This window comes from Mya arenaria, chromosome 6 (genome assembly GCF_026914265.1).
Source record: "Mya arenaria isolate MELC-2E11 chromosome 6, ASM2691426v1".
NCBI classification, from domain to species: Eukaryota; Metazoa; Mollusca; class Bivalvia; order Myida; family Myidae; genus Mya; species Mya arenaria.
This window is the reverse complement of record NC_069127.1, coordinates 72,326,018-72,347,450: the sequence shown is the minus strand read 5'-3', so window position 1 is coordinate 72,347,450 and position 21,433 is coordinate 72,326,018. Positions and strand designations below refer to the sequence as shown.

Genomic DNA, 21,433 nt, shown 5'->3' with positions numbered 1-21,433 from the left:
GCTTAGACATCAGGATTGACAAAATGCTAGCAAAAACTGAGATTTGGTAAAAAATTATATGCAATTGTTTACTGCAACAAGACTTGGTCAAATTCTGGATATTTAAATTTTTAATGATAAAATTGGTAAATGAAATTAATAATGAGCAATCAGTCAATAAAATAACCTTTAAACTGTATCATTAAGTAAATACTATGACCCTGATAAAATTGAAAGATCAATGAAAAAAGAAAGATCAATGAAAAAATACCACACTTACACTGTGCTGGTCTCCTTCTGCACTGCTAATGTGAGTATCGGCTACTCTGGTAGCTAAACCCCCAAATGCCGATGCAGAGGAAGCTACTGCTGATGCTGAAGTTGACGGGGCACTAAATAGAGACTGGGGTTTAGCTGAAGAGGGGACGGTAACTGGCTGAGTGGTGGTGGCAACTGGACGACCAAAATTTCCCAGTCCACTTACACGCGTCAGTGAGGTAGCTATTGGGTTTCTGGACTGAGAAGGGAGATGACTGTGAATGAAACTGCCTGCAGATGATACAGTGGAGGTAGCTGCAACTGAGGATACAGATGAAGCGCCGGAGGTAGCTGCAGCAGCAGCTGATGATGATAATGATGATGAGGTGGACCTCACAGGTTCTGAGTCCTGCACATTTCTTCCAGTGGGTTCAGCGGTCACTGCAGTTTGCTGCTGGACTGGTCTCCGTCGGGGAACATCGTCAGAGTCAATGGAGATATTCCGACGAGTGCCCTCACCAATGTTGCCATGGAGAAGGGGACAGTTTGGAGACCGTTTTCTATGTATTTCATCAACATTATCAAACATATCCCACTCGTTATATTTAAAACCACAGGCAAAGCATCTTGTCGAGTTCGGCCCATCTTCTGGATGATGGTAGAATCCATTTCTTGCCAAAACAATGCCATTTCCATTGCCCTGATAATGGTTAAAGGAAATGAACCTCAACCATTCAAATTGGTGCTGCTCTTCTTCTGATAATGGTATGCCTGTGTTAACTCTGTCAAAGTAAGTTCTCAAACCTAAGACTTGGTAACTTGTAAAATGGTCAACATACATTCTTCTTGCAATATCTTTTAGCACAATCATGTCTAACTCTTGCTTGCACAGTTTATTTAGCTGTGATTTCCAACTTGACCATGAATCATGCTCCTCTGAACTTGGTAAACCCGAGTCATAATTACTCTTAATTAACTTGTTGTCTGTATTCGCATTGTCAACCTCTGGATAAGGATTTCTCTGAGCTTTATGATTATCACACATCTTATTCATATTCAACAAATTGTGCCTACAATTTTTGCAAAACTGTTTCAATTGTGCTGAAGGAACACTTACTCCATGGTCAGCTTTTTCAGAATAACTTGAAGACAAGGACTGCAATTTATTTGTCCCATGTCCACATGACAATTGGCTACTTCTCTGAGAAAATAAGCAAGTATTATGTTTTCTTTTCCTTTTGGAGTAGGTTTTTTGCCTTCTGCCCTTATTATCCTTGAAGCTAGTTTTTTGATGCACTGTTTTATTTCCATCTGTTTTGTATGCTCTGTTTTCATCATCATTATCATCGCTAATTCGTTGAGCCTTGCTTCCTGATTTCAAAGTGTCATTATCTTCATGAGAAATGCTTTCTGATTTCCATGTGTTTCTATTTTCATGAATCTTGCTTTTTGGTTGGCGTGCATAGCTATCTTCATGAATCTTGCTTTCTAGTAGGTATGCATTGCTATCTTCATTAGTCTTGCTTTCCGGTTGGCATGCATTGCTATCTTCATGAGTCTTGCTTTCTGGTTGGCATGCATTGCTATCTTCATGAATCTTGCTTTCTGGTTGGCATGCATTGCTATTTTCATGAATCTTGCTTTCCGGTTGGCATGCATTGCTATCTTCATGAGTCTTGCTTTCCGGTTTGAATGCATTGCTATCTTCACGATTCTTGCTATTTAGTGTGTATGCATTGCTATCTTCATGAATCTTGCTTTCCGGTTGGCATGCATTGCTATCTTCATGCGTCTTGCTTTCCGGTTTGCATGCATTGCTATCTTCACGATTCTTGCTTTCCGGTTGGCATGCATTGCTATCTTCATGAATATTGCTTTCCGGTTTGAATGCATTGCTATCTTCATGAATTTTGCTTTCCGGTTTGCATGCATTGCTATCTTCATGAATCTTGCTTTCTGGTTGGCATGCATTGCTACCTTTCTGAATCTTTCTTTCCGGTTGGCATGCATTGCTATCTTCATGAATCTTGCTTTCTGGTTTGCATGCATTGCTACCTTCATGAATCTTGCTTTCCGGTTGGCACGCATTGCTATCTTCACGATTCTTATTTTCCGGTTTGCATGCATTCCTATCTTCTTGAGTGTTGCTTTCCGGTTTGCATGCGTTGCTATCTTCATGAGTCTTGCTTTCAGGTTTGTATGTTTTGCTATCTTCATGAGTTCTGCTTCCTGATTTCCATGTGTTGCTTCTTTCATGAGTCTTGCTTTCTGTTCTCCCTGTGTTTCTATCTTCATGAGTAATGCTTTCTGGTTTCCATGTATCAATATTTTCATTGGTATTACTTTCTTGTTTACATTCTTCGCCATTTTCATGGGTCTTGTTCTCTAGTTTGCACGCGTTGCCATTTTCATGAGTCTTGCCATCTTGTTTACATGTGTTGTTATTTTCATGAGATTTGCTTTCCAAATTACTCAAACTTCTTTTAATAGGAGGACTGCTTTCTTGTTTGCTTACGCTATGATTGTCATGGTTACTGCATTTTTCTTTGCAAGCTATTTTGCCTTCAATCATATTCTTATCCTCATATTGATCAATGTGTTCAACTCTATTCTCTTTTTTCCCAAATGATGGCCTACTATTTATGTCAGACCTATCATTATTTCTCTCAATAAATGAAGCTTCTGTTTGATTCTGAATATAATAATCTGAATGAATACCATATAAATCAGTGTTCAATGAGTTATCGTTATAACCAGAATCTCTTGAGGTTGTAAGAGATATATCTTCTGAGCCAAAACAAAAACTTGGTTCATTTGCAAATACCAAGTTTGATTTTTCTTGTATTTGTATTTTGTCTTCAGTGTTTACCTGAACTGGATGCAATGATCTTTTTTCAACATTCCTTTGATGTAGTATTGGTATTGCTTGTAAGTTATTGTCGAGTGATTCCTTTGCTGACAAATCAGATGTTGAAAACTTATCAGTATCATAATCATATAAGTTTTCATCTTGCAAAATTGAAAACTGACTGTTGTGTGCACACTTTCTGTGTTTGTGCTTAACATTTTGCCTTTTATTCCTTTTTCCATTTAGACATGTAGTGCAGAAATCATGTGTCTGATAGTTTTCTTTACCCTTGTTTGAATTAACATGTATGGTCACATTTTTGCAGTTTTTTATTTTGAACGATTTAGGATGCCATTTAGCTTTACGTCGACGGGAAAAGGATTGCCCCATTTTCGTTTTTTCCAGTCGCTGTAAAAACAAGCAAAAACATTATTTAAACATATACACTAGATGCCAAATGCCACATGTCAAGCCCGTTGAATGAACCTTTGATAGAGAGACATAATGCTCTTCCATACAAATGCAAGAGTTCTACAATATATGGATTCTGCCACACTCCACTTCATCATGGTCAACCTTTTTTTGTGAAAATCCTATAATGCATGGTCATGATACATTCTGGACCAGTCCAATCATCAGTATTTAAACATTCCATCTCAGAGTGACCTTCACCTTTAAATACAGATCTGGGTCTTGCGCAAAACACCTAACCTCATTATGGTGAAACGTCATGGCAATCTTTTTGAAAATTCTATAATGCATGGTCAAGATAGAGCCTTGACATTGACCAGTTCAACCTTAGACTCCTAAACTTGACCTTTGTGATTCGGACCTTGGTCTTGTGTGTGACATACCATTTCATCATGGTGAACATTAATGACAAGCTTTTTGACTACTATTACACATTTGTAATTGGGTACAAAAGGCTAGGGTACACCCCTCCCTCTCTCCTAAAATGTTTCCATCAAATACAGAAGGATCATACTGGTTGAGAAGCGGTTTAGGACACAAGGCAGTTTGAGACAAATTGCTTTTTCATGTACTTTATTTAGATCTTCATCAGAAGATAATGCAATCAAATTATATGGTAACTAGAATATCAAAAGCTGAAGTTCATATCTAGACACTAGTAATTTTTATTTAACATTCCATTTAAGCTGCGCGATTTTGGGCCAATACCGCTGTGCTTTTATCTTAGCTTTTTTGGCACGGAATGCGGATTTTTGATTTGTTGAATTGAATTCAGAAATAAATGATTTTCATCACATTCAGAGATCAGTATGAACTATTATCTGTCATGATTTATTACACTAAATATTTACACCCCAAGGATTGATATTTTAGCTCTTTCAGGTCTTCTAAAGGGGAAAAGAAACTCATTTTTAATAATTTCCACATTCAAAGATAATTGAAAAGCTTTCCCAAAATGTCTTTTTCCAACATCGGAAGAAAAAACACTGGAATGTTTCATGTTATTTTTGTTATTTTGTACCTAAACTTGCAAGTGGGGGGTCATCACGTGCAGCAAACTGCGCATGCATGTTCATCTTATTTGCATATATCTAATAGTAGCTTAAGTTTTCCTAAAATGACTGATACAAACAATAATCATTGTTTACAAACAATGTTGTCTTGCTAGTTGCACACCAAAATTCACTCAAATGGAAAGTGATATATCAATAATTTGACATAAAAAAATTAAAATATTGATTGATTTGTAAATTTTACGGTTTAAATTTTTGGTAAATGCTTAAAATTAAATAAGATTGTCTTATTATAGCCTTATAATCAGTCAATTAAAAAAAGAAGATAAAAAATAACCACTTAAAGCAACTGTGCACCAGATTATCAATTTGCAAGAAAAAAAAGAAAATTGTCGAAAACTGACATGAACTTGGTATTAATGTGTATAATGTATTGAAACTTACTAACTGAAGTACCACATAGTTTACAATGTATTTAAGTTAAGCAGTTTTTTTCATATTTTTTCCATTAAAAAAGATTACTGGGTATGACTAACTAGTATAATTCATTCCTTGTGCGCGATTGTCTAGTCGGTGTTATCACGTGATATTACCGACCTAGGTCTATAGCTTAGTTATGTCATACGGAAAAAGTAAGCCGTCGTGGCTCAGTGGATACGACGCTGGACTGCAATTTTGGCGACACGGGTTAGAACCCGGTCTCCGACACAATTTATTTTACATTTTGGTACTCTTTTTACAATTATGATAGCAAAGCGTAACACATTCTCTTAAATAATTGTCCTGGGGCTCGTTACAGAAGAAAAACTTTTTTTGTTGCCAATCTGGTGTACAGTCTCTTTAAAAGCAGCCGTGAAATTGATTTGCTGGAAATTGCTTCACATTACCTGTAACTAGCAAATCAGAATGGTGTAAGTACCCTCTTGGGGCCCCTATATTATACACTGTGTGACTTGACAATAGCAGCTTGAGCTGCAGTTATCAATATCAAAATTGTAAACAGCTTTAGTATTTGATAAACAAATTTGAATAATTCAATAAAAACCTGCAACACTGCCAAAACCGCTTCTCTGAAGCCAGTTCTTTGAAAATGACAAAAACATCCAATCTAATAAATCCCCAATCCATATATGACGTCAATTGAAGCTTGTTTTGGATGGGATACATTGTAACATATGCCCCTTCTCAAACCTAAGGTCATAGATTGTACCCCTTATTATTATTTTTATTTTTAATTTGCAAATATGATATTTCTAACATTAGCACTTTTTCACTAGGTTTTTAAACATCTCAACAGGCTATTTCGGGAAGGATTTGACAGGAAAATCTATCAAACAAATATTAAATGTAAGTGGCTCAAGATTGTGTTTCAGTAGCATTTCGAAATTTATCATTATGTGAAACAGATATCTAGAATGTTAAAATCTGCCGACATATTAAAAAGTGTCAGTGTATGTGGAGGTCCCAAGTCATAAGCAGTCTGGGAAATTTACCTTTGGAATTAACTAGCTATTCAAGCAACCTCTTGTCTTTTTAATTTACATACCCACGAAAATATTTACCAGCCAGAAATGATGCATGTAATTTTTAATACTTAAAATGACACATGATTTGATATAGAAATGTTTTATTGAAACATATTACACAAAATGTGACACATGATAATTTTATTTATTCTCTGCTGTACATATATAACATGTTTTCAATTTCACTTCATACTGCCTTTTTGATGTTTTCTTTTTTTTCTTTTCCTCGCCTGTCGTTTATCTTTAATTCAATACACCAGGTAGAGCCTCATACATACTACAATTTGGCAAAACCATGTTCTATTGTCATAAAAGGACACCTGAAAAGCTAAATTGAAATTGTGAGCGCCTGAAATAATCCCGATGATACAATGATACCATCATGATCGTTTCAGGCGCTCATAACAGCAGTAGAATTAGTCGAAAAGACCTGTGTCTGTCGAAATTTTGGCGAAAGTGTGTATATTTTTAATCGGATTCCTGCTACTATTTGGAATAACCAGTAAAATTGTTGTGTCATTTCGAAGTAAAAATGATTATTCTTTGCGCAGAACGCAGTGATATGCTTACGGTTCGTTTATTAAGTACAACATTTATGTCTGTTACAGTTTTCATGACGAAGTGTTTTTGGGAAAGTTTCTCTTGAAAATTATATAACCCTAGTGGATTTTTTGTGTCTGTGCCAACTGAAAACTGCTTTATGCTGTCCATTCAAATCATGAAATGGACTTACATAAACCTTGATGTGTAGAGTGTCAATGAGCACCAATCACCAGACTAACAGTTATAGCTCTAATCGAATAGACCTTGCTTTACAACCACTACTGTACAAGAATGGTTTTCATTAAAAAATGGCGACCCAAAATTTGGGGACGTTTTAACCAAAACTAATTCGGCACCTGAAACATGTCGGCGCTACAATTTCGGTTGATGTAACTAAATTTTCAGTAAAGGTGTAACGGTCCTTCTGTGGATGTGCGCTCAATAATTTTGTAACGGTTCTTCCCTAGCTAGCTCAGACACGCTACCTCAACTGATTAAACTACCAACCTATTCTCTGACTGCTTTGTCCCAAAACTTAAGTATGAAATCAATTATATATACACGCGATTAACAATGATTGCTTACAAAACAAAATTATTTGACATAATAAGTAAGGTTCAAGAATCAATGTTTAATTTTCCCCAAACCAAGAACGCACAAACAGAATCACTACAACACCTATGCTTTATCTTACAAGACCAGCATACAATACACTTATTAACCAATCTCACAATATATCAGTGAAACCCACAGCTCTAAATGTATAGCTTGTACGGGGAATCAAACCATTGACCTGTTCCGTCTGTATCGCAATGGCACAGGCTTACTAAGAGGCCAGAAAGGAACCCCAAATTTGTACGAACATGAAAACAAGAAGCTGTAGCGCAAAGCTCCACTTTAAATTTCCTAGTCCCCAATAGTTAAGTACACAAAGTTACTTCGCTATATATAAACGTGATGTTCTCCCATCGGCGTCGAGATACGAACTAACCATTGCGGTGGTGTGTAAGCTTATTTATACTCGCACTCGGGCCTTGCCCATTCGGCTAATGCTCCGTTAAAAGATTGTTAGTCATTTTAGGTCTTTGGAGCATAGTGCACAGGCAGAATGTAACCCATTTTACTCCCCCGGAAGACAATTAGTATTTTAAGTGATGCGGCGGTGAATCGAACCTGCGACCCCTGGATTGATAGTCAAGTGTATTACCACGTACTAGACCACAGATCCGCCACTCTACTACTGACCATTTCTATTCATTTCACTGGTTATATACCCTAACATCACGTGACCGAAACGGAATGATCCATTTTAACAAACCCTATGGGTGAAACCATTATATATAACTTACATTATTGGCTAGGGGTGTCAAGTTTATAAACCATTGATAATATAAAAATTCATTCTTTACAAGCTTAGTTTAGACATTCAATATTAAAACCATAACAATAATATTAAATACACAAATTCTTATTAGAGTAGACGGTTCGTGGAACACGTAAAAAATACACTATAAATTTTCATTAAAACAAATGTTAATTTTCCGGGCTCATATGCAATGCCTCCCTATGCCATGCCGCAAAACAAATAACCACAATGGAAATAAGAGTAATCTTTTTTTTGTGACATCGTTGATTCGGTGTGCCTGTCATGGCTATTTATAATATCATACATGTATTATGTATGTACAATACAATACCACTTTTAGATGAAGTCAGTATTAAATTCGTCTACATTGTACAAGTCATTTATGTATGGGTAGTGTTTGATAAAACAATTGGATTTCACTTATTATTTATGTATTTGCAGGCGACACATAGCTACTTCAACGCCCTTTTCTGGGATTTAATTCCGACACCATGCTATGATTACTCTTTTTATACCGTTTATTTTCACAGCTGACCGTAAAGTCAGTAAACTATAGCTTGTGGCATAAATACCATGCCTTTATTTTCAACGATTTTTGTACTCTCGGAAAAGATGTCGTTCTTGATTTGTGTTCTTTTTTGAAAAATCCACACCCATTTTCTATTTAAAACAGTAGAGCCTAGTGGTCTTACATTTCTTGTGCATCACAAGATATACTATGTAAAAATTAAATTTGACGGTGTAAAATCAAAATTCGACTTTATTGGCAATTGCAGCAAGGCCGGTTTCCGGGGTTTACGATCACTCGGATTTCACGGAATCCACGTGCAAAGTGAAATCCCCCTCATAACTCATTTATTTCTATCAAATGAATTCATGTTTAGTATACGTATTGAAATATGCTTAAAGTGACACCCTTATTACAAATCAATACATACACATGTATAACAAACATACATTTTGAATTTAACTGCTTACTGAATAATGCAATATAAATATTAAATACTGATAACAAGATTGTAACCGTGTATTTAATAGCTGAAAAGGCAAAAATGTTAAATGATAAGTGAGTGCTAAACTATTTACTGTGATCTACTTTCGTCTCTTAAGGTAGAAATACCGTGTTATTTTCACCTTTCATTCAAATTTAACTCGGTATCAATTATAAAGTTCATTGTGTTTTGCATTTATTCATCCTTTTTAAAATTTATACATTAGTATTAATTGTGGTAAATCTTATTTGTGAGTATGAATTCATCTTTAATGAAGGGTTTATTGTTTTAGATTTTATTTAAATTGAAATCGACCCATTACTTATTTCGATTTAACAAATATTTTTTATTTAGGCCACACCAAATTAATGTTTAGTTCCTCGGATTTTTGCCCAAAAAAATTGGAGCGAGCGAGCGAAAAAAAAATAAAAACAATTTTTTGTCAGTTTTCATAAAAACCGAAGCAAGCGAAGAGCGAAAAATATTTTTTCCTTTTTTCAATATAATAAGAAAGATTGTTCAAAATAATTGCCCTTAAACCCATTTTAACCCCATCTTCAACTGAACCTCTAATGGACATTGGGAAAATGTCGGAATACATACTATTTATTCATCCGCGTTAAGTACAAACATTATATGGATAAATCTAATTTCTTATATAATTAAAACATACTTTAATATGACGATCATTCATAATAATAAATAACCCTGCTTTTAGTTAAAAGTAAACGACTTATATAAATCTACCTGAATCAGTTTAACATCATATGCAACTGTATTTAGACTTAACTTGATTTTGGATTTGTAAAATGTATCACAGGAAATGCAATGACATGTTCTTATTAAAACAAAAAGAACAAGGGTATTTTTCAGAGTACTTTTTTGGTTATTTAGGCCACAACAAATTGATCATTTGTTCGTCGGATTTGCCGCACCTAAAATTCGAAAAACGAAAAAAAAAAAAAAAAACTTTTTTTTTTGCGCCCGCACCTACTATTTGGCCGCGCATATTTTTTTATTTTTTTTTACTTCTGAATTTCCTCTATTTTCTGAAGTTTTTTTACTTAAAATTTGAACCTGCAACGTCGACTTCGCCTTTTTTTGAAGGTATTTCCATGCTTTACATTCTCCGCGAGCAAACTTTCCTCGTGTCAGGACAAAATCAGGTCCGGGTAACCGCAAAACAGCCGATATTTGTTGACATTCTTTTTTGTCGGGAATATTTTGCAGGACGCACCGTTGTTATCTATTTCCGGTATTAATTTGCATACTTTCAGTTTTCGTTAATGTAAAATACACATTCTTAATTGAAAATCAGTGTCATAGTCAATGGATTATAGTCTTCAGTAAACAACAACAGTTTCACAGCGTCGAAGGCAATAATTATTTATGTGTGTTTTAAGTAATTCATTGTTTTGTACTCAAAATTTAGTGTTAAATAATAACTAAATCAGATTTTGAGTGCAAAACTTATATTAAAATACACGGACACTCGACTTACAACAAATGAACATGTTTTCGTGAGTATTTTTTTAAATTCTAAAATGCATTTCTCAGTTTTATACTCGTAATTGATAAAAATAGAAGGACTTGTAAATGTTTCAGAAACAGTCTGTATTTATGCACCATTCAATTGTAACCATGCCCCCCCCCCACGGGGTTGGCTGGACCGAAAGTCAAAGTCCCCGCTATTCCCCGGACCTTGGGGGTCGTGGTTACAATTGACTAGTACATTACACATACATGTACAGTATAAAAATAACATCAGTAAAATCAGAAAATAAAACCTTTTATAAGTAAAATGACTGTTTTAATTTTTTCAATTCTTTGTACTTATCCACTTGTTTTCTTTGATCGATTTGTAGTAAAGTGGCCTGTTATTAAAGTGGCCTGTTTCTTACGGGCATTGAAGCTATGGAGGGTGTCATGATTTTTTTTTCAAGGCACGGACCTATAAACCATTGGTTCGTGGTAAAGGCGAGGTCTTGAAAGGGAAACATCTTTATTCCACCACCTGCTCTTATATAATGACCGGTGCCACATTTGCAGATTTGTTTAATACTGCTTCAATTGTGTTGTCCCGCAATTTAATCGGCAGTGTCTTAAGTAATAGTAAAGCACTGGATCTTATTGCCATTTGTTATATATTGAGACAGATTTTCATGTGATACAATCAAAACCTTTTCATTTATATTTAAACTAAGAACCTATGTTTGCAATTAAAAAGCATTTCTTGACATATTGCATGATAAATTTAGTAAGAAATAAACTTTTTAATTTTTATTTTATTTTTCGCCTTGCGCTCGCCTCTGAATTGCCTTAAATTTAAAAAAAAGTATTTTTTTTTTCGCTCGCTCGCTCCTACTTTTTTTGGGCAAAATCCGTAGAACAAATGATCAATTTGTTGTGGCCTTGGGCGTTATTTTGACGAATCAGTTGGTGTATGAATTATGATGAAATACGGTGTTGGAAAAATCAGCAAGTGCACTGTCATTTCTTTCAAGTTAACATTCAATTTGGATGAAACGACAGTGGCGGTGGGTGAGGTAACGTGAACTTTCGCGGAAGGAAAGCAATCAGTATTATTGCGCCCAATGACAGGACAGAACTTTCGAACAAACGCACGCGATTTCGATGGGAAATGCCATTGTACTTTATACAGAAATAATGTGAAATTGATAAACAACAACCATCGTTAAGGAATGAAGTGTTACTGTAAATATACAGCAACATGTTACAAATCTTAGTCCATATATGCACACGATGGACAGTAGGATTGGGAATATTGTGAAAAGAATGAAAGAGAATGAAATGGCAATGAAGCATATTCAAACGCAATTATATGAGACTTTCGGTAACTTGGAAATATCATTCAAAATGAGTGTTTAATTGCCACACATATTCAGAAGTCTAGGAAACATTTGCTTAACGAACTTCTTGATAGCATTTATGATTTAGTTGAGGATAAACTGTTACCTCATTTGGTTTCTTCATCTGTGATGGCAACCACTTTGTTTGATATTCAGTGATTGTTGCATGATAAATTTAGTGGCTACAACTTAGTCTATAAAAACCCTCATAAAGTTTATATAAATGTCGACACTATGTTTACACGCAAAGGCTCAACGCCTTTCATATCTGTTAAAGTCCACATTACTACATTTAATTAGCCATTGTCCCTGTTTAAGATTATATCTCTTCCAGTTCCTATTGATAATACTTCAGATCATGTAAATCAATTGTTAGACTTACCACAGCTTTTGGCAATTACTAGTGATTCACAGTACTATGGCACTTTTGATATGATTTATTTAAATAACTGCAAAACAGGCAAATCTAAGATGTGTACGTTCGATAAATCCCTGTACTTAATTACATATGATACTTGTATTTCTGATTTATTCAAAGATGATAAACGCCTGATAAAAGCAAACTGTAACTTCAGACTTTTGATTAGGCCACAACAAATTGATCATTTGTTCGTCGGATTTGTCGCACCTAAAATTCGAAAAACGAAAACAAAATAAAAAAACAACTTTTTTTTGCGCCCGCACATACTATTTGGCCGCGCATATTATTTATTTTTTTTACTTCTGAATTTCCTCTATGTTCTGAAGTTTATTTTCTTAAAATTTAAACCTGCAAGGTCGACTTCGCCTTTTTTGAAGGTATTTCCATGCTTTACATTCTCCGAGAGCAAACTTTCCTCGTGTCAGGACAAAATCAGGTCCAGGTAACCGCAAAACAGCCGATATTTGTTGACAGTCTTTTTTATCGGGAATATTTTGCAGGACGCACCGTTGTATTTATTTCCGGTATTAATTTGCAGGATACTTTCAGTTTTCGTAAATGTAAAATCCACATTTTTAATTGAAAATCAGTGTCAAAGTCAATGGATTATAGTCTTCAGTAAACAACAACAGTTTCACAGCGTCGAAGGCAATAAATATTTATGTGTGTTTTAAGTAATTCATTGTTTTGTACACAAAATATAGTGTTAAATAATAACTAAATCAGATTTTGAGTGCAAAACTTATATTAAAATACACCGACACTCGACTTACAACAAATGAACATGTTTTCGTGAGTTATATTTTAAATTCTAAATTGCACCAGGGGTATACCGGAGATAGCCGGGGGAATGGGCCGTGTGGATTTACCCGGTGTTGGCTGGACCGAAAGTCAAAGTCCCCGCTATTCCCCGGACCTTGGGGGCCGAGGTTACAATTGACTAGTGCATCACACATACATGTACATGTACAGTATAAAAATAACATCAGTAAATTCAGAAAATAAAACCTTTTATAAGTAAATTGACTGAATTTTCTCATTTTTTTGTTCTTATCCACTTGTTTTCTTTGATCGATTTGTAGTCAAGTGGCCTGTTATTAAAGTGGCCTGTTTCTTACGGGCATTGAAGCTATGGAGGGTGTCATGAATTTTTGTTCAAGGCACGGACCTATAAACCATAGGTTTGTGGTAAAGGCGAGGTCTTGAAAGGGAAACATCTTTATCCCACCACCTGCTCTAATATAATGACCGGTGCCACATTTGCAGATTTTTTTAATACTGCTTCAATTATGTTGTCCCGCAATTTAATCCGCAGTGTCATTTTTTAGAAATGTTCTCTGTGTTATTTACATTTGCGATCTTCTGCAATGTCAAGTCACTACAATTTTATCATTTGCTTCAAGAGGTTCAAATATAGACCTGACCCAATATTTGGAAATGCTCAAATGATGAATTACTCTTACTAGTCTGAAATGTTTTTTTTTTGTGATAGTAAGTTACGGAATGAATAAAATAGTTTTCTTATTGGTCTTCGAATAATTGCACGTTACTATGAGGAATGTTGTCTTTATAATATATCCAGGTTTAAATTGAAGTTAATAGTAAAGCACTGGATCTTATTGCCATTTGTTATATATTGAGACAGATTTTCATGTGATACAATCAAAACCTTTTCATTTATATTTAAACTAAGAACCTATGTTTGCAATTAAAAAGCTTTTCTTGACATATTGCATGATAAATTTGGTAAGAAATAAAAAATTAAAAAATAATAATTTTTCGCCTTGCGCTCGCCTCTGAATTGCCTTAAATTTAAAAATAAATATTTTAATTTTTTTTCGCTCGCTCGCTCCTACTTTTTTGGGGCAAAATCTGTAGAACAAATGATCAATTTGTTGTGGCCTTAGCCATTTATCATCTGAGATTTTGCCATTATCTCTCACAACGATGGTGGTATATAGATATTGTTGAATTTGAACTGGCCAGAGAATTGTTATAGGCTGTAACTTATGTATTAAACATGTGCCATGTGAATGTTCAGAGTCTATACCATTTATCTTATTCAAAGATTATCTACATGTAATCAAAACACAACTAGCAGGTTGCATCCCGTTAATTTAGCATTGCTCCAACAATTGTTTAATGATACATAATTACAAAATATTGATAGTAATTCTTTATTTGAAAATCCATTCTCTGTGATTGTGCCTCAATTCAACATCTATAATCATACGATGCAAAATATAATTGCCGATGACAGAAAGGCACACCTCCGGAAAAGATGGTACAGTCGGCTAAAACTGATGCCATGGCGTTTCAATCTTTAACCGATCCATTGTTGACGGGGAATATTATTCTTGAAGATAACTGGCCCTCAACAGATAACATTCTCTTGCATTGTACGACATCCATTGCTGCTTTTTGTCTGATTGCTTTAATCTTAATATATCTTAAACTTAGAAAACACATAATGTTAGTGTCTGTTCTACGAAATACAGGTGTACAAAAAGTTTAAACTGCCACTGTACCTTCTTTCATATATAATAAGCCTGAAACCACACCCACGCCATCAAATTATGTTTGGGAACAACTTTGCTTCACTTTACATCATTACATTTTAGCTTTTGTGATTATGTCATTTGTGATTGTGACGGTTCTGTTAGTTAAAACATGTACATGAAGACTCAGGAATAGATCACCTCAAATTGTTCTTGAGCTCACAAAATGGATTTTCATGTGTCTTTGTGTCTATTATTCTATATATTTTCAACAGAACATTTAATGCATTTCAATTCAAGAACTGTGGACACCCATTTTATCATTTGACTGGGATGATTTTCATTTGGAAAATAAATTAACTTATCAAAAGAATAATGCACGATCCACTGTTAGAGTTGATCCTCTAGCAGCTAAACGAATTCGTCATATCATGCATTCTTTATACTCAGTCAATTTGTATGCCAAACATGGATATCTGTTAATTCCATTGAACCAGATAATACTATTGCTTTACAAATATTTTGGACTGTTGCATCTACAAAAGACACTTGTGTATTATGTATTATGTATATCACGTGTAATGTTTAAATGCATCTTTGCTCTTTGGACAGCTTTAATTAAACCTGTAGGTAAAATGCCACTTTATGTTCGACATAACAGAAATTGTTCGTAAACATTTTTGTTAAAAACCATAGAAGCTCAAATTAATCCATAAGAGATAATAAACACAATTAGTCAAAATGGTGGTGTTTTGGGCATTTTTATATTTACATATGTTGTGCATTCCCCGTGTCTTACAACTCGGGAATAAAGTAAAAACAAGAGAGAGGAATAGTGTTATGCTGTAAAATAATGTTTCGTTTTTGTGTAATGACGTTTTACCAAATATCATTAGTTTTTTCATGCTTCATATTTTAGAATATTTTGTCCTCTAGAAACATACAATTTGGCGCTTGAAGTACAACAGAAAATTTGATAATCAGTTAGGCTGTGTTGTCTTAAAGGGATGCCAAATCTTAAGCCGAATTATTTCATGACATTTATTACTCTTTTCAAAGAGTGTTGTCAAACTTTATATTATAGTATACAATGCGTGTAGAATTGTTATTATCAATAAGTCAGTTGAATTATATTTCTTGATAACCAATAACTAAGTCTAAAGATGTTTGCGAAACTTTAAATTGTAAAGTATACAGAATGCCTGGCTTAACTGATAATTTAGATTTAGCCAGACAATGATATATTTAGGGCCAGCGTCCCCTGCGTCCGGATTAATCGTCTCGATTTCATTGGCCATGTATTGGCTTGACTTTTAGCAACATCCTTTGTCATTGGATGATGATAGTTTTGGCTATTCTTTAAAAGTTGTGTCTTTCCTCGCTCGAGTCACTTTTTAAAGTTTCTGGGAGTGCGTCTTCATTTGTATTCAAAGTATGTGTGATTATATTTTTAATTATTTCTTTAAAGTCAGACATGAACAGTAAGCTATTGTTTTATTTAAAATATCATGGTCCTCTTTTGTTTTCGATTGAACAAGGTCGTAAACTATCAAATATACGACAATCAGTAAAAAGATTTTGAATGAAATCCGATATTAAAAATAATCTTATCGACAATGTAAACTTGGTTTTGAGTTTGAGTGTCATGTTAATTGTTTTTGTCGGTGTGTTTTATACGCCATATGTCAATTTAATTAAATGTTTCACTCATACTTTTCATAAACGTCCGACGTCTATTTTGGTTGCCGTTCTTCTTGTCTAAAACCAATAGTAGTGTTAAAATCGCCACCTATTATTATACGTTCGTCAAAGTTATTATGTATAATGTCGTGAAGATTTTTATAAACTTTTATATCGTCTGTGTTAGGTCCGTATATATTAATAATACTAAACTCTTTAGAGTTGATTGAGAGTTCAATTTTCAATATTCTTCCTGTATTGTTTTGATACGTTTTAATTTCACCAAGTATAGTTTGGATGTATAAGAATTCCAACACCTTTTATTGTTTGTCGATACACCACTAAAAACAGAGCCCTTTCCATTCTTTTTCCCACTGATCTTTGTATTTATCATGAAAATGTACTTCTTGTTAAAGATAGAAAATCGAATTTCGTCCTTTTAACCATTGGAATATTGGCATTCTTTTTTCTTTATTACCAAGTCCTCTGACATCAATAGTACATATAGTGATATCCATATGAACAATAATGATTGATACAAATTATCTTTTTTCTTAAAAAAAGGAAGTAAGTATTCTATAAATATTAATAGATTAGGTTTACATAAAGGAATGGTTTACGTCATATACGTAGAAAGCGCTTTTTTGTTGTTCGGTTAATTATCAAAAAGTAGCACATTTTTAGGTAAGATAGTCTAAGTTTCGATTAATGCAGACATGCTTATTTAACAAGTAAGTACAGTTACATTAACATTATCATACACATTGATTTGACTTACAGGATCTAATTTCCATAAATATTAGTATACAACTTGACTTTACATATATTATATCTACATAAATTGCCCTGTATTCTAAATAATTACATATTCAATGTATGCAAGAGAGGATAAGTGACGATAGTTTATCTAACAGTATGCTAACACAATATTACATTTTCTCATAAGGAAGGAATTGGTAAATTATTATTTAATAATCACGATAGAGACATATTAGAATAGGGTACGATATATGAGCTTCCTTTCCATTGCCTTTTCAACACGAGCGAAAAGAAAAGACATGGTATATGTACATCTGAGGTTCAATTACCATTGTCTGTTCAACAAAGGGAATAGAAAATACAAAGCATGTTCACTTAGCTTATCGACATAGTGAAGAATATTGAGAATTTATGGACAAATAAATAGTATTTTAAACGAGTACTTTAATTAATGTGTTGACATATTACCAAATCACTTTTGTGATATATTCAATAGCATTTCATTGTTCGGTTGCTTTACGAGGAATGTGGACATAAGGTGTTATTATTCCTCTTCATTTAAAATGTTATGTTACACTTGTTTGTTGTGTTTCAAAAGTATTTACAAAAAAAATAATACGACCATCGAGTCATTTTGTGAATCTGATGATGCTATTTTACTTGCGCAATTTGGATTTTGAAAAATTTGTCTAACAGCTGACGCAATTTATATTCTTATGTATATTGTGCAAAATTTATAGTGAAAAAAAAGAATATATGATATTTATGTCGACATGCTTTGCATTCTTTTCAGATTTAGAGCAGTTATACTAAGCATTGCAGTTAACAAAACTAACATCATTAACTTATTCAGAATATATATTGTTTTTCAGAAAGGTTGGCGAATATTTGATCTTGCAACAAAATTTAAGTGCCCTGATTTTATTAAACAATGATAATGGAAATCGTCCTATTGCCCCAAGTACAGCAGCATTAGAAGTTTGAGAGCGATCCCCACGAATGCGTTTACAACATCTAAGTTGGAATTTATCCACTTATTTTATGTCATAGATATCCCAACGCTCACAACCATACATACGGATATGAGCATCGTAGCGTCAAACAATGAAGTTTCGTGTTAACGTCAAGTTTAACTCTCCCAAAAATTGATATAAGTGATTATATGCCTAAAAGGCTTGACCTTCAGTACATTAATTGCGTTAACAAAACTCCCATTGAAATTGAATTTTATACCCAATAACAGAACCTATCCACTGTTTCGACAGCATCATTATTTAGTATTTATGAACAAAACAAAACGATTCAATTGTTTCAAATTTTACATATTTTAGTTTTTCGACATTAATTTTAAGACCCAACTTGCGTGAGTATTATGTATTGCATCAAGCAAGGCTTAATGGCATTAAGGGTCGGTTGTGAACATCTCCAATCAGTATTATAAATAGATACAGCTTTGATATATCAGTATTGGTAAGATTTTCAAAATCTAAAGATTCTCGAATGTCGTTAAAAACAAAAATAGATAAAAGAGGAGATAGAGGTTCCCCTTGTTTCACTCCAAGAGATATATAAATTTTTAAAATATAATATATCATTCATATCTTTAACACACGCCTTAACATTTGCATATAGGGACTTCAGCATGGATATGTTTAGACTATCGGCTGCAAGCCGACAGTCTTTAGAGAGCGGGTTTTCAGAAACGCGACTAGTCGCCTGACACGACATATTGAACATGAATATATTAATACACACCACATGCGTAGCAACAGAACTACTTACGTGAATGTGGGGCGTCAAGTACTTACTTATGTGTATTTAACGCGTTATTTTTATGACAAAACATTGCATGTTACTCTAAGTATAGTTGTACTTGCAATTTGATGAGTTTTATTGAACAAAATAATGAAAATATAGCATTTACATGCGAAGTCATTTTACCCTACAACCAATAGTAAGCTACATGTACGCCACACGTTTGCATCCCGTGTGACGTCACACATATCCCGGCATTCAAGACTGACCCGGCAAAGAACATATTTTATGAATGAAAGCTATTAAGAAATAAATCATACGCATTAATCGAACTAATGAATTTGTTTGAGTAAGTTATTCGGATTATAACTATCCCAGTGTGTCATAGACTGGTAACCTCATTCTCTTTTCTTCAAACAGCTTTTTACCAAAAAGTAACGTAGGGTGCCAGTCTAGTGTGTCAACGTTATGGTATGACGTCACCATTGCGTCATATGTACTTCCGTTGTGTGGAAAATTCTCAATAAAACATAATGTTTTTTTATGACTGATAGACATGTTTTCACATTCTCAATACACTGTAAATCAAAAATATCATTATTCCTGAAACTTTTATACCTAGAGTATCTATTATTGCTTGATTTGTCATTTAGAATAGAGATTTAAGCATAAACTGCTGCCCTATAGTTGAAAGGTCATTTTGGAAGAACTGTCATGGCGGATTACGCAATTTTTAGAGATTGTTTTTCAAGTGGAGATATTTTTCTTAGGAATAATTTGAACCCCCCCCCCCTTGTATTGGCTTAAAAGGTAATTTAAAGCTTGTTCTTTAAGAATATATATGTTTATCATAGTCTGCATTCGCTCGAAATGCCTTTTAATGTTGTCTAAAAATAAATAATCATTTCACATTGAATTATAGAGGAAATGACAATGGTGGTGTGTAACCTTCTGCCTATTGTTATTCTGTACTATAGGGTGTAGTTTTTAAAGTCATACAATATGGCGTCGATTATGCGGAAATAAAACTAAATGTTACTTCGAAAGTATTCCTCTACAAAAAAACGACCCGAATTTAGTGTTATTGCTTCAACATCAGTCGAAGCAAAAATGGCATCAATGTATGCGTCTAAAGATGTTAAATCCAGAAATGAGCTGCCAGGAAGTTATCGATTTCGGACACGAAGGTGCATCCACAGTGGCTTGATGACAAAGGGTCATTAAAGTCATTATAAATCAGTTAAACTAGCCAAAATTATATTTTACATTAACATGAACATGTATATCAGCCATATAATACATTGCCTTAAACATAATAAATGAGATTTGACAAAATAAGTATGCTGTAATCAGGGGTTCTAAAAATTTGCCGGTCTGGACCGATTTTGACCAAGCCAGGTCCGAAATTTTCTCATTTTTTTATAATTTCGGTCCAAAACGACTAAGTCAGTAAAAGTTGTAGAAATTGTTATACACAAACATTCATGGGTCATTCAACCATTCAAAACTACCCCCAATAGGTCATATAAGTGTCTTAGTTACCATCACTACGCTGATCACTCTAGAGCCTTGCTTTTTCCGCTACGCTGATCACTCTATAGCCTATCTGATAATTAGCACACGCTTGCAATCGGTCCAATCACGTGTAGTGGTAGGTCGCAGAAGACACAATTATACAAACTGTGTGTTAATTATGTGCTTGCAGCTATCCTGATTAAGTGTTAAAATCGGTCTATATTTTCACATGGCAAAATATATTTCGTCGTCGATCATTACATGATATATACGTTTGTTAATTACCAAACTGTTAAATTTAAATTGTAATAAAGAACCAATACTGGTTAAAAACGGTTTTAAAGATAAATGCATTTGTCATTGTTAATCCACGAGAGCATTAAAAATCCGAATTAATTAACCTTGTCAGTCATATATAGGATATCAACAGCGACAGCTGAGTGCCCCGCTTAAGTCATTTTAATTCGCAGTAATGAAAAAATCGCTGTCGATATCACACTTAAAGCTTGAACCCCCAAAATAAATCTAGATATATATTATTATTCAAGATTATCAGTTGAATGTTGACCCACTGTAGAAGCATTAAGCAAATAAATCATAATACTGTTTCACTTTTTGTCGTCTGCCCACTTCCCGCAGGCCACAGTTAATTACGATCGCAGTCGTTCTTGTTAGAAACTCCACAGAACTAGATGAGAATCTCATATGAATTGAGCTTGTATCAATGACTATCTGAATTGGCTATGCTGGCTCTAGAGCCCTCTTACGAATTGCCACATTGCGAAAAAATATTGACAGAAAAGACGTCGCGAAAATGTGTGACATTTCTATATAATCCGAACTTTGAACATGTCTTTCTTTTTTGAGGGGGGGGGGGGGGGGGGGGAGGGGGGTCGCCGGGTCCGGACCGATTGAGGTTCCAAAAGTTTAGAATCCCTG

General features: G+C 34.2%; 1 protein-coding gene across 3 annotated transcripts in view; it reads right to left on the bottom strand.

The window, feature by feature from the left end:
* Positions 1–21,433, bottom strand: part of LOC128237116 (uncharacterized) — an 81,682-nt gene that overhangs the window by 47,371 nt on the left and 12,878 nt on the right. For all 3 annotated transcript variants that reach the window (XM_052952337.1, XM_052952338.1, XM_052952339.1), the window contains exon 2: positions 260–3,493. In XM_052952337.1, the coding sequence (XP_052808297.1) occupies positions 260–3,475 (3,216 nt within the window). In that variant the 5' untranslated portion in view covers positions 3,476–3,493. The remainder of the gene's footprint in view (positions 1–259; positions 3,494–21,433) is intronic.